This window comes from Schistocerca serialis, chromosome 6 (assembly GCF_023864345.2).
Source record: "Schistocerca serialis cubense isolate TAMUIC-IGC-003099 chromosome 6, iqSchSeri2.2, whole genome shotgun sequence".
Classification (NCBI taxonomy): domain Eukaryota; kingdom Metazoa; phylum Arthropoda; class Insecta; order Orthoptera; family Acrididae; genus Schistocerca; species Schistocerca serialis.
In genome coordinates this window covers 645,659,503-645,674,208 of record NC_064643.1, presented here as the reverse complement: position 1 = coordinate 645,674,208, position 14,706 = coordinate 645,659,503, and the positions used below count along the sequence as shown (strand labels likewise).

Genomic DNA, 14,706 nt, shown 5'->3' with positions numbered 1-14,706 from the left:
AATTGATCAGATGATGTATCTCCCTCTTTTGTTCACCTTCTATTATTCTTAACTTATAATTCTTTTCTGTTTCCTTCTCATTGTCTTCAATTGTCACTTTTGTCCTCTTTGTGTACCCATATTTTCTCCATTGTCCATAAAACTGCCTTTTTTTTCAAACAAAAAATATCATTGCTTTTTCTCTGGCAATTTGCTTACCTCAAAATTGGATATATTATTTATTTATTTATTAAATGAATAGCACTTCATCTGCTTCATTTGTTGCATCAGTTGTACCCACACATTAATTTTCATTCTCAGCATTTCTTATGTAATTGGCTGGAAAGAGAGCCTTTATTTACTTTCCTCTACTCCTTCACATTTGATTTTTATGATACTAACATCCATGGATTGTTTGTTTATATTATGCATTGTGAGAGCTCTTTGTGTTTCCTTGCAACTTCTCTATTTGTTAGTGTGTTTCCCTCCTCTCCTTGATAAATTTCTTTCCAGTTTCCTTGGGTTATTCCCCACTCCCATTCATGCTAGCCTGCTTTTTGTGATTGTGAGGAACTTACAAAAGTCTTCGTCCATATTGTGGATTAATCAATATCTTTCTTTTACTGGTAGTAGATACGCACAGTAGTTTTTCTTCTTTTTTCATTCAGTCACTCAACTTTGGCTTCATTTGGTTAGTTGGAAAATACTGTGCTTATGATAGTGTATATTACTTCATGAAATGTCTGTTCTGTACACAAAAAACTAGCCTTTTCCCTGCAGCCTCACCTGTGTAAGCATTTGACACATATATTGAACACGTCTTCTCCTCCCCCTCTCACCATATCTTCCTCCTGGCTTCCTCTGACAATATCCTCCTTCCCCTCCTTTCTTCCATCACCACCTCCCCCTCCCTCCTTCCTTTTTGACCTGCTCACTACCCTTCTACACTTTCCACCTACATCATGCAGCATCCCTCCTCCCCTCCCTCTCTCCTCCCCCTTGCTTTTTCCATCCCCTCCTCTATTCATCTCAAACTTTCCCAGCCATCCTCATTGGCATGTGTAGCCCCATGCAACTCCGTTTAATAAAGCAGGTCAATACTACACTCATAACACGCCTGCCATGCAGGGCAGACTACAACAGGAGCTTTAAAATCATTTATTTGACCCAGACATACAGAGGCCCAGAAGACCATTTATGGCCCCTGACATGTATGCTGTCCTGCAAAGAGGAAATGATTTGGCAGCTGATACTATTCCCAGACAATGTCTGTTGTGCAGGGCAGCCTATATGCTAGGCCGGGGAAAAAATGAAAAAAATGCTTTTGCCCATATTGTCACTCCTATAGGAGTTAGGTGGTTATAAACCACACAGTGCTGATACTCATGAGACCTGCTGTTTCTATGTCCAATTTGATTGAAATTGATCCAGATGTTTGGGAGGAGATCCAAGATGTACACACATACACTATGCTTTATATATATAACAGATGTGAAAGAATGGTTTTAGTATTATGGTCATCAGTCACAAAAGTAGATAAATCTCTAATCACTTTATATTGAACAATTTTTATGTCCACAAATGATAAAATCATGATATCCATGGCAATGCTTTTCTCTATCCCAAGTATTAGTTTCAAGTACATTGCAAGAGTCACAAACAATGGTATTATTACTTTACAAGACTTAGTTCCTTTAAAAATGAATGAAATAATTTTTTTGTGCCAGTATGAACCATGAAGATAAAGTGAAGAGGTTAAAGAAAAACCAATCAATGTTTTCTCCACTCAATGTAAAAAAGAGAGCTGAGGAAACCATGTGCATGTCCTCTAATGAGATAGTTGGAAGGAACATAGGAAGCGTTAACAAATTATGTGACGTATATTAGACATAAGAGTCAGAGCCCTAAAAGAATTTCACATTGTAGAGGTCAGAGGTGAATGACCTCTACAGTGGGTGGTGGACCTGGGCTGTTAGTGGTCAGGAAGGCTGTCAACTCTCCATTTTGGGTGTGGTTTTAGCAGTGTGGTGGATAGGTACCAGGAGGATGTCCAACGTCCAGTCACAACAGTGGCAAAGTCAGTTATTCATTTATCTCATGCCAGAATACTTCAGTTGAGATGGTGCTAAGGAGTTGTCAGCAACCCCAAGGTGCAGGCTCGTTTCAGTCTGTGAAACTTGCATAGATCAGCAAGCAGCCTCCATCATAGCCCATGTGCAGTGTCAACTCTGCCAGCAGGTGGCGAGGTTATGTGGTCAGCAGTCTCACAGTATATTGGTGCATCACCTTCCACTGTGTCACTCATACAGTCTTTGCGAAGTCAGTGTCATTATCTGTGCAGATGTGCAACTCAGTACAGGACGAGTCAAGGTGCACAGAGTCGAACCATGGACCCCAGTGCAGATGGTAGTGCTGGCAGCCAAGGAGTGTGCCGACACAGGGCTGTGAACAGGCAACAGAGTTTGCTCACAATGGGTAACGAACAGCAGCAAAGCTTGCCTGCACAGGACAGTGAAGAGCAGCAAAGTTTGTCTGCACAGGTGATGGCGGCTGGGTGGCTAAGAGGTCCAGGTACAAACTGTGGACCCCAAAGGTAGGTGGCCTGCAATGAATGGAAGGTAGCCAGCAGGTGGGCCACCAGCTGGAAGACATCAAGTCAGCAACATTAGGACTTAGCTGTAGATGGCAGCCTTTCAGCTCATTAAGACTGTCTAGCAGCAGCAACTTGATAAGCTGCTTTGGGGCACTGATTGGTGTAAACTTCCTCTCATAGCTGGTGGAAGGCAGTGATTGATGATGCTTGTCTAAAATTAGCAGTATTTATGCGAGCTTAATCTGCCACTATATCTGAAATGGCAGCACTTTCCCTTCAGCAGAGCTGGGATGTGAGGTATAGTTGTTGAGCAATCATGACATCACTGCTTTGGTCCTTCCACTATGTCAGTGATACTGCACCTTCCACTGTGTCAGTGATACTGCAGCCCTGGTGTGCCATGATGATGTGGCAACTTCACTTTTCAGGAGACCCTCCTTGTGGCTTCCACAATGTAAGCATAGTCTGAATACAACTTTTTTTCACAAGAACATCTATCAATTAGGGTTTTTGTGTCGCACTGCTATGTGTCTAGTAAGTTGGTCACAGGTCTCTTCTGATACGCTAAGCAAGTCCATTGTGCATTACTAGAATTATCTTAGAGGTTTAAGTATTATAGGCATAGAATTCATGTTTTGAATATATAGAAGGCAACCGAGGTTCAAAGAAAGAAAAGATAATGAATTTGAGAAATGATTTCACAATATAGGGTGTTCCATTAATCTGATGACCACCTGCCCACAGTATTGCAGGCCTGCTGTGTAAGCAGCACCTGCTGGTCAAATGTGTCACACAGGACCACACTATGAACCCCTTTTTTTGTGGGTTTTAGCCTGAAGGCCACATGTCCTTGACTTCCTCAGCCAGTTGGATGTATTTTTCAATTTTTTCTCCTGTTTTCTTTTTCTTCTTCTTCTTCTTATTTTATTTCTCTTGTTCTTTTCTTTTCTTATACGCATAAGATATTTTGTGACAAATATAATATTTTCAAAGAGTAGACATATGCTCTTGAATTGATTAATTTCTGTATCTTCACCTGTTTGTCTCTATAAGTGTTAGTGGGTGAATGTATGAAGAGTTTCGCTGCATTAATATTGTTCAAAAATGTGTATTCTAACTGTAGATTAAAGAAGTGTTATAAAAGTTACTAGCAAGATGATGTTTATTAATAACCACATATGTTCATCATTTCACCCGAGCCAAGAATCCTGCATCAAGAGGATCGAAGCAGACAAGAAAAATTTGTGTGAGCAGAGGAGGGGCGATCCAGAACCAGTATTGTAATACCAAGCTCTCTACACACAATAGTGGTAACAGAAAAAAGATGTATGTACATTTAAATGATGAAAAATAATCAAAAAATGTATAGACTTTACAGGACTGTTGATATTATTGCCAGTTAAAGTTCACTCAGGCTATGTATACCTTCCGATTTCTTTCAGTTATCCCTTTCAGTTTTTTTAATTATTCAAGCAACAATTATTAATCAGTTTCCATTATATATGAGATTTTGTCCTCATCCCCTATTCTTGCTACTATTCAGAATGCAACAATGGCAAAAGTGAATTACTGAATTCCACAACAAGTGTTTAGTTAGGATTCATATGTGCATACAATGTCGCTCGTACTCTTTGAACAGAAGTTTCTAGGTGTTCGAGTTCCGAGTCGTGATGCATTTCACAAATTAGTGAATAAATTTCATGAAACGGGAAGTGTTCAAGACAAGAAGCGTAAATGACAATGTACAGTGCTCACAGAAGCTCGTTTCAGTGGCACTGCATACTGCCTGGAAAATTCCCCTAAAAAGTCTCTTACAAAGTATCAGTAGTACAAGAACTTTGACATGGTGACCTGGACACACAGGGTTAGGTTTTGTGAAATGTTTTAAAACAAGTGCATAATGATGAAATGGATCCTTACCTCATTCTGTTTTTAGACAGCACTTGGTTACATTTACACAGGTGTGTTAATTCCCAAAACTGTCAACATTGGAGTGCAGATAGTCCTGTTGTGCTTCATGAGGAACCCCTTCATGATCAGAAAATAGGGGTATGGTACACAGTTAGTGGTGACAGAATAATAGGTTCAATTTCTTTTTATGACACAGTTACAAGTGAAAGACATTTGCAAAAGATTTTGCAACCATTTTTTAATGTAACAATATCTGGCTTGATTGAAGTCCTGATTTAACTCCGTGTGATTTTTATTTGTAGGGTGCACTGAAGGACAAAGTGTACACAACAAATCTTCACACAATGCAGGAATGCAAGGATAATATCCGTGAATCATTTAATTCAATATATCAGAGATAATTACATCATGTGATTAATAATTCCTTGAGTAGATGTCAGAAAGTCATGGAAAATAATGGTAGGCAATTCCAGTATCTCCTTGCATGACATGGGTGAGTACAAAGTTTATTTGCTTACATTTTAAATGTAGTCATGTCGTACCACAGCAATAGATGGGCAACACAGCATCTGATCGCCAGGAAATGAAGCAGTCACTGCCTGGCATCTACTGCGCCACACAAGCAGTCTTCAGATAAATGAAACACCTGGTATTTTGAAAGGTATTAGAAGTGAGAGTGTTCTTCAGACAGAATGAGCCCTTCTGCCAAGTGTTTCTCCTGATGGTCACATATTACAACTCTGTAGGTTGTAGACTTTTAAGCTTGCTGTTTTGTTATTTTTAGTGCAGTAAGCTGCTGTTGGAAAATGAAGTGTGTGGAAGAGCAAATTCATTTGGTGGAGGAGCATTATGTAAAACAAAAAGTGTTTGAGGATTTCTTCTTTCATTTTCCTGATCCAATGGTTCCTACAGAGGTTTGTATTTGAAAATTAAAGAAATAGTGTACCCTAATGGCCTCACTTTGTGATGAGTAGAGAGAATGAAAAAGGCATGTTTTGGGTGAAGAAGTGATATTAGCTTATGATCAGAGGTTAATCCGAAAAAATCTCTCCATCATCTGTCACAATCAACCATCACATCTGTAGGATTAGCCATGGAAGCAGTGTAATTCACATGTTTTAGACACACAATACAATAGTTTTCGTGGTATAACTTAAGGAGGCACATTTCACTAGGTGAACTGTTTTTTGTAATTGGTTACCTGAAAATATGTATAATGGTAATGTGACTATACGAACAACATTTATGACTGATGAGATGTGATTTCAAAATTCCAGACGATGTTATCCCCAAAAGATGTGTGGTACTGTAATGATGAGTTCCTGGATATAATGTAGGCATTCAACAAAGTCTTAAAATGAGATGGTTGACTGCAATAAGAACATGCCAAATAGCTGCCCATATCTTTATTAATAGACATGTAACTTCTGACTTTCATGTGACAACAATATTCATTCCATTATTTAACAAACAGATGAGAAAAAGTATTTTCATGAAGACAATATTACAGTTTATACTACTGTATCTTTCCTGATCGCTAATAGATTTCTTTTTATGATTAGATAGGTATATGATATTTATGGCCCTCAAGTCCTTTGATCTTAGTTATTGTGACTTATGCATTTGGGTAAATCTAAATGGTAAGATTTACAAAACTATACCAAACTAATCCTCATTCTACTGAAGGCTGTACTAAGACACAGAATTAATTTAATTGCTTATAATAAGTTGAAGAAAGGGTCATTACACTGAACAATGGCTGTGACACATATCTTACAGCAGGGAGGAAACAATTTTAAGCATTCCTTGAAGTAGAAAGGGAGTACTACAAATTCATATTTAAAATCTAATGGTATCAATGCAATGACTTTGTGGTGTGTGTATCTTTGGGTGCACACATATAACAGGCCAGCAAGTTGTATCATCTGTGGTTGAGAGTTCATGAAGTGAGCACACTGCATTATACATAAGATGTAAAATTTGATAAATTCAGCATTTAAATTGAGTAATGAGATGTGAAGGAAGTGTTCTGTTATTTTGTTCTATTACTAATCACTGTTAATGAAAAATTTTGACCATTATGCTATATAGTTGCCAGGTTTAAAATATCATTATGTGTAATCTAATAATAAAAATACACGTAAAACAAAAATGTGTAATGCCTATTGTGTGTTACTTGTCTGAAAATCAAAAAAGGCAACCCATGTTGGTGCATAAACATTAACAATGTCAGTATCAACACTTAACATGGATATATCCTTCCGAGCGTAGAAGACTACATCTTTAAAAATGTCCACATAAAATCATAAATTAATACTTTTCAATCAACATAGATCATTAATTACGTAATAATGTGGATTGTGTTCCAACAGCTGCTCACAGTATGACACACACAAAAATATTTGCCACAGATATGAAAGGAAGTGCAATGTTATTACCAGAATGATACCTTTAAACTTCATTGCTTTTTCCATGTTTTAAGCAGCATTTTACCTCTAGAAATCTTCATGTTGCTGGGACCGCTGTTCTTTCTGTATTATTTCAATACATATGTTACATTTTTTTAAAGTTACACATGTCTGTCCTGATAATTGCAAAAGAGAAGAAGTATGCTTATGGAATATACACTCATTTTTATTTTTTCACGTCTGACGTCAATGTATAAAGCTGCAAGAAGCAAAAACATATAATATGTTTGATTGAAGTTACCCATCACTATTTCATTCACTTGTTTATAATCCAGAACATTCTTACTGTAGCCCGTAACACAAATTGTATACTTCCACATGCATACATTCAAACATTTACCTATTTCATTTGAACAAGTATTCTTTTAAAATATACACTGCTTACTGTAAGTTTTTTGTATACAAAATGATTGCCAATTGCATCTAAAATATAATAATGAAAAAGATTGTCCTTATTCTATTGGAAAATTATGCTATCTATGAAAACCCAGCAAGCCTCTTCCCACCTACTAACCTAGTAAATGGATTGTGATTTTCTTCATAACTAGATGGAATTTTGTGATGCTGCTAGAAAGCTTGTCATTTACAGTCAGCCATGTTTTTCCATATTGTAGTTGATAACATACTTCAGCCATCAGTAATGTAATGACCTTCATTAAACAGCAACTGTGATTGAAGTAAATAATTAGCTATAATTTTCCAAAAGTTGCTGCAATTTTCCAACAGTTGCTACACCCCTCCATTGGCATTATGCCTGCCCTTATATAATATTTCCATGTTCTTTGTATTATTAGTACAGTATTCACAATTCTAAATAAAAACCTGAATTTATGAATTGTTTTTCACATAGCAACAATTCTCACGCAAATGAACTAATTTAGCAGCAATATATAATCATTTTTCTTTCCAGAATACATAAAAAGACAGAAACATTTTGAATATTTGCTGAGTTATTTTGTGTCAGCATTATTTACCAAATAGCAATGTTTGTGGGAGAAATACATGTCAAAGAAATATAAAAAAATTATTTTCATATATAAAAATCCAGGGCAGCAGTTTCTTTTTCAGAGAAGAAATGTCAACCTATACAACAAATTTCCCAACTTTTTTACAATGTTATGCAAAACGGAACTGTCAATCTGAACACACATAAGGGTGGGTTCACGTGTCATAACATTCTAGAACCAGTAAGTCATTTGCATAACACCTGATGAATCCACTGGAGTTTCCATAACACTTGACTGACGAACTAGTCTTGGAGTCCTATTAGAGAAGCGTCTAGTTTCTCTTCGCTCCAGTGGTGTTGCTTCACTTGGAGGCTGCACTAATTCTTGTGGCATAACGGGTAGTTCCACAGTTTCATGTGGTTCAAGATCTTCATATGATGTTGCTATAGATGATGGCCTGAAATTGTGCAGAAAAAAACATTAAGTTTCAGAATTTAACCAATTTTAAAGATCTTTTATTTTTTTGTCTTGGAATAGTGGTGTGAAAAAAATGCTTTCATTAAACAGTGAATACTAATGTGTATACTATATCAGATAAACATATATAATCCCAAAACCTCTAATAATAAACAAGCACAATTAAAGTATCAAGAGAATATAATTTTTGACTTGTGACAATGATGGTGCAGTAGTGCTAACAATTTGTGTGTGTTGAACAGTTATCCAAAAATGTAATACATATGTGACAGATGGATAAGAGTATCCAAATTTATAATTTCCAACATGAATTTGGGACAGGACCAGCAACTTCATAAATTCTTTATTTAATTCCATCACTGTCATGTTTAATTATGCTGGTGACTAATTTCAAACTAAATAGTTCATTTTCAAGCCTGGTGTATTAAAGCTGAAATAACAATGCTTGGTAAGGTGTAAGTCAATTCAGATACAGGAAATAAAGTAAACTAAACTAAACTCTGTCATCCTCAGCCCACAGGCATCACTGGATGCGGATATGGAGGGGCATGTGGTCGGCACACCGCTCACCTGGCTGTATGTTAGTTTATGAGACAGGAGCCACTACTTCTCAATCAAGTAGCTTCTCAGTTTGCCTCACAAAGGCTTGCCAACAGCGCTCGGCAGACTGGATGGTCACCCATTCAAGTGCTAGCCCAGCCCGACAGTGCTTAACTTTGGTGATCTGACGGGAACCAGTGTTACCGCTGCGGCAAGGCCATTGGCACATACGGGTAATATACACATAATACTAAGTGACATGGAATGTCAGATCAGATTCACAATGTGCACTTTGTGAACACATATGGGGTCTGACATTCCTGTGATTACGCATTATGTGTGTATTACCTATGTGTAAATTGACTGTCGCCTAATCAAGCAGTGTTAGTGCAGCTTTAATAGGCCTGGGTTGAAAATGAACTTCATAGTTTGAAATTATTCACCAGCATAATTAAATGCAAATGTAACAAAATTGCAGTAAAGAATTTAGGGTGTCCAAATGTTTAGTAATTATTCTTTTATAAATTTGTTACTTTTTAATATTCTGTAGTCACTATTGAAAACTATAAGCAATATTTACATCTACATACATCTAAATCCATACTCTACATCTCCAGCTATACACACTATCACACCTGCTTAAAAGCAGGAAAACCACGCAGCAGTGATTTTTAGAGATACGAATTTGATAGATCATTGGTATGTCTGTAAATGTGTGTGGCACCAGGTGCCTAAACACAAGTCACACAATTCTTGTACCTTACGGGTCGGTGGTTTTTGGGCAATGAGATGGTACCCAATAGTGTTCCAGATGTGTTCCATCAGGTTCAGATCAGACAAATTTGGTGGCCAAAACATCAACATCAGTTCACTTATTGTGCTCCTCAAACCACTGTGTCACAATCCTGACCTTGAGTTTATGATATGAACAGTTATGATTCTGGGAAATGCTTCTGCTGCCACAGAAGACATCGAGCATGAAGGGATGCAGGTGGTTCCTCAAAATGTTCATATAGTCAATGGGTTATTATAGTACTATCACTTGTTCCATGGAAGCTCAGGTGAATGTCTTCCATAGCATGAAACTGTCTCCACTGGCCTGCATCTGAGATACAGTGCACATTTTGATCTGCTGTTCGCCTTGATGACTTTATATCCAGATGTGACCATCAACATAGTGCAACTAGAAACATGATTCATATGACCAGGTAAGATAGTTCCATTGATCCGTCATACAATGTCAATGATCCCATGCTCACTGCAATATTATCTGACAATGTCATTGGATCATCATGGGAACATTGGATCATCATGGGAACACTTACAGGTCATCTGCTGCAGAGTCCACTTTCAACAATGTGTGCTGAATGTTGTACTCTGATAAATTTTTGCCTGGACCAGCACTGTTCTCATCAGAATTTATGTGCTTTACAGAGCAAGCAAGCCACCTACCTCCATGTTTTGCAATAAGGCTTGGACATCCAACACCTTGGTGTTTATGTGGGGTTTCACTGCCCAAAAACCACTTCCCATAGATGTGGTTGACAGTAGCTTGTGAACGTCTGACTAGTTTTGCCATTTCTGAGATACGTGTTCTCAGATGCTGGCCAAAACAATATGCCCTTTCTTAAAATTGCTTATGTTGTAGATTTCTCCAATTGTAGCCAGTATAATCACTAGAATGATACCTGTTACATCTCTTCTCGACATGACTACCCGCAACATTATCAGGTGGCATTCAGTCTCATTGTGGGCAGCGGTCTTAGTGGTTTGGCTCAGTAGTGTATTTTGTTGCTGCTGCTCTTGCTGTTATTGATATTCAGTCTGAAGATTAGTTTGATGAAACTCTCCATGATAGTCTACATTGTGCAAGTCTCCTCAACTCTGAATAACTACAGAAACATACATCCCTTCATCTCCCACTACAGTTCAACTCCCAGGCCCTCCCTTCCCACATTACCAAACTGACAATTCTTTGATGCCTCGTGATCCCTTCTTTTAGTCAAACTGTAGATTAGATTAGATATCTTTTCCCCTCCTATTCAGTTCAGTACCTCCTCATTAGTTACTCAATCTACCCATCGAATGTTGGATGCTCTTCCATAGCACTATATTTCAAAAGCTTCTATTCTCCTCTTGTTTGAACTGCTTATTGTTCATTTCTCACTTCAGCAAAAGGATACACTCTAGACAAATATGACCAAGTGAGGTGGTGCAGTGGTTAGCACACTGCACTCATATTCGGGAGGACGATGGTTCAATCCAGCATCTGGCCACCCTGATTTAGGTTTTCCGTGATTTATCCGGCCATCCTGGTTTAGGTTTCCTGTGATTTCCCTAAATCACTCCAGGCAAATGCCGGGATGGTTCCTTCAAAAGGGCACAGCTGACTTCCTTCCCTGTCCTTCCTAATCCGATGAGACTGATGACCTCACTGTTTGGTCTCAACCCCCAAACAACCCAACCCAACTCTAGACAAATACCTTCTGAAGAGGCTTCCTAAGACTTAAATATATATTTAATGTTAACAACTCCCACTTTTCCAAAACAGCTTTTTGTTTTATAGCCAATCTGCAATTTAATTTCTCTTTGCTGTGGCCATCATGGATTAATTTGCTGCCAAAATATTTAAACTCATTAATACTATTATTGTCTGAGCATCACTTATTTTATTTGAGTACATTCAATTAGCTTTGTTTAACTTTTGTTGATGTTCATCTTATAACAATACACTATCCATTCCTATTAAGTGCTTTTTCAAGTCCTTTGCTGTCTCTGACAGAACTCAGTGTCACCGGAAAACCTCAGTTTTTATTTTCTTCTTCCAGAACTTTAATGACCATTCCAAATTTCTCCTTGCTTTCTTTACTGCTTAGGCAATGTACAGATTTGATAACATTGGGGATAGGCTGCAAACCTGCCTCAATCCCTTCTTAACCTGCTTCTCTTTCACATCTTTGACTTTTAGCATCTGTGCCAGTTGTAAATAACCTTTCGCTCACTGTACTTTATCCCAACTGGCTTCTGAATTTCAAGGAATGTATTCCAGAGAAGATTGTCAAAAGCTTTCTCTAAGTCTGCAAATGCAATGAACATAGGTTTGCCTTTCTTCACTCTATCTTTAAAATAAGTTGCAGGGCTAGTATTGTCTCATATCCTTTTTTAAATCTATATTTAAAATAAGTTGCAGGGCCAGTATTGTCTCATATGTTTCTACATTTTTCCAGAACCCAAACTGATCTGCCCTCATGTCAGCTTCTGCCAATGTTTCCCTTTTTCTTTCTGTAAATAATTTTTGTCAGTATTTTGCGAGCATTCATTTTAAACTAATAGTTTAATAATATTCACATCTGTCAGCACTTGTATTTCACAGAACTGGAATTACTAAATTCTTCCTGAAGTCGGAGAGTATTTTACCTGCCTTGTACTTCTTCCACACCAGATGGAATAGTTTAGTTATGGCTGGCTCTCCCAAGGATCACAATAATTCTGCAGAAATGTCGTCCACTCCAGACGCCTTCATTCAACTTAGGTTTTCCAGTGCCCTGTCAAATTCTTCCCTAGTATCAAATCTGCCATTTAAACTTCATCTACTTCCTCCTCCCTTTCTACAACATTGTCTTCAAGTTCATTTCCCTTGTATAGCCCCTCCATCTGTTCCTTCCACCATTCAGCTTTTCCATCTTTGTTTATCACAGATTTTCTATCTGTGCTCTTGATACTCACACAATTCTTGTTCTCTTCTGCAAAGGTCTCTTTAATAATTTTCCAACATGTTTCCCCTATTTATGCATTCTCTACAACCTGGTCTGTCTTGTCTAGCCATTCCTCCTTTGCCAGTTTCCCCTTCCTTCAACTCATTTTTTAGATGTCTGTATTCCATATTGCCTGCTTCATTATCTGCATTTTATATTTCCTTCTGTCATAAATTAGATTCAATACCTCATGCATTATCAAAGGACTTCTAGTGATCTTTGTCCTTTTTCTATTTGATCCTCTGGTGCCTTCACTGTTTCATCTCTTAAGGCTACCCACTGATCTTCTATAGTGTTCTGTACCCCTGTTTCAATCAATTGTTGCCTAATGCTCTGTCCAAAACTCATAAAAACCATTCTTTTATCCAGGTCCCATCTCCATAATTTCTGACCTTTCTGCAGTTTCTTCAGTTTTTATATGTATTTCAGAGCACACATCTGCTTCTGGAAATGATTTCCAGTTCAATATCTGGTTTTGGAATCTCCATCTTATTATGAAACCTATTTGAAAGTTTCTCATGTCTCCAAGTCTCTTCCAGGTGTACAATCTTCTTCCATGATTCTTAAACCAAATGTTGGCAAAAATTTACTCACACTTTTTCAAAATTCTTCTAGGCAACTTCGCTCTTCATGGCTTTCCCAAATTGCTTGTTTTCCTATTATTTTTCCTTGTCTTCCTTTTCCTGCTATCGAATTCCAGTCACACACCACAATTAAATTTTCATCTCCCTTAACTATCTGAATAAATTCTTTTCTCTCTTCATTTTTCTCTTTGAAACTATTCATATCTGCTGAGCTAGCTGGTATATAAACTTGCACTGATATGACATGCACCTATGTGTTGACTTCATGTCTTCACTGTTTGTGATAATGTGTACACTATGTTGTTCACAGAAGATAACCTACCTTCCTGTTTTCTTATTCACTATTAGATCTACTCCTCTATTACCCCTATTTGATTCTTTAAGTATATCCCTGTAGTCACCTGACCAGAAGAAGCCCTGTTCTTCGGGCCACCACATTTCATTAATCCCATGCTATTGAACTTAGACTTATGAGTTTCCCTTTTTAAATTGTCTAACCTGCCTATCTGATTAAGGGATCTAATATTCCAAGCTCCGACCCATAAAAAACCAGCTTTCGTTTTCTGATGATGACATCCTCCTGTGTAGTCCCCACAAGGGGACCCAAATAGGGGACTATTTATTACCAGAATATTTTATGCAAGAGGATGGCATTTCATTTAACCATACAGTAGAGCTGCATGCCCTTGGGAAAAATAATGGCTGTAGTTCCCCCTTGCTTCCAGTCATTCACAGTGCCAGCCATAACAACAACATGTTGGCTAATGTTGCAGGACAATATCAGTCAGTCACGCAGACTGTTGCTCCTACAACTACTGGGAAGGCTGCTGCCCTTCTTCAGGAACCATAGGTTGGGTTAGTCTGGCCTCTCCACAAATACCCTGGTATCTGTACCACTGAGACACACACAGGCTACCCCACCTCGTCAAAGTGCATGGTTCATGGGAGACAATAGTGTGTATAGTCCACACACCTCTGAGAAGTACATGGCAGAGGGTATTCCCATTGTATCAGTTATTAGAGCTACTTCTCATTCAATTCATGTATGAAGGTTGTGAAGAATGACTGCTTAAATATCTCTGTACTCACTGCAACTAGTCTATTCCCTATGGGAATGATGTGTAGGGAGCTGTAGTATATTCCTAGGTTTCTCAGTCAAAACTGTTTCTTGGAGCTATAAATACATTTTTTTGGAGTAGTTTGCATCTGCCTTCAAGCATTAGCCAATTTAGTTATTTCAGTGCCTCCATTTCTCTTCCATGCACAAAATAAAGCTATGACCACGTGTGCTGCCCTTCTTTATATACATTAGTCCTATTTGGTATGGGAGACGCACACTTGAGCAATAGTGTAGGATGGGTTGCATGAGGGTTTTGTAAGTGATCTACTTTGTAGGCTGATTGCATTTCCCCAGTTTTCTATCAAATGAACTGAAGTCTGCCACGTGCTTCA

General features: G+C 37.9%; 1 protein-coding gene and 1 pseudogene across 3 annotated transcripts in view; both read right to left on the bottom strand.

The window, feature by feature from the left end:
• Positions 1-5,825: 5,825 nt before the first annotated feature.
• LOC126483635 (carcinine transporter) overlaps positions 5,826-14,706 on the bottom strand; it is a 395,544-nt gene continuing 386,663 nt past the window's right edge. The window contains exon 12 of one of the 3 annotated variants that reach the window (XM_050106689.1): positions 5,826-8,355. In XM_050106689.1, coding sequence (XP_049962646.1) covers positions 8,130-8,355 — 226 coding nt within the window. In that variant the 3' untranslated portion in view covers positions 5,826-8,129. The remainder of the gene's footprint in view (positions 8,356-14,706) is intronic. The other 2 variants (XM_050106688.1, XM_050106690.1) reach the window with 2 other exon arrangements.
• LOC126485468 (5S ribosomal RNA) lies at positions 9,023-9,140 on the bottom strand (annotated as a pseudogene).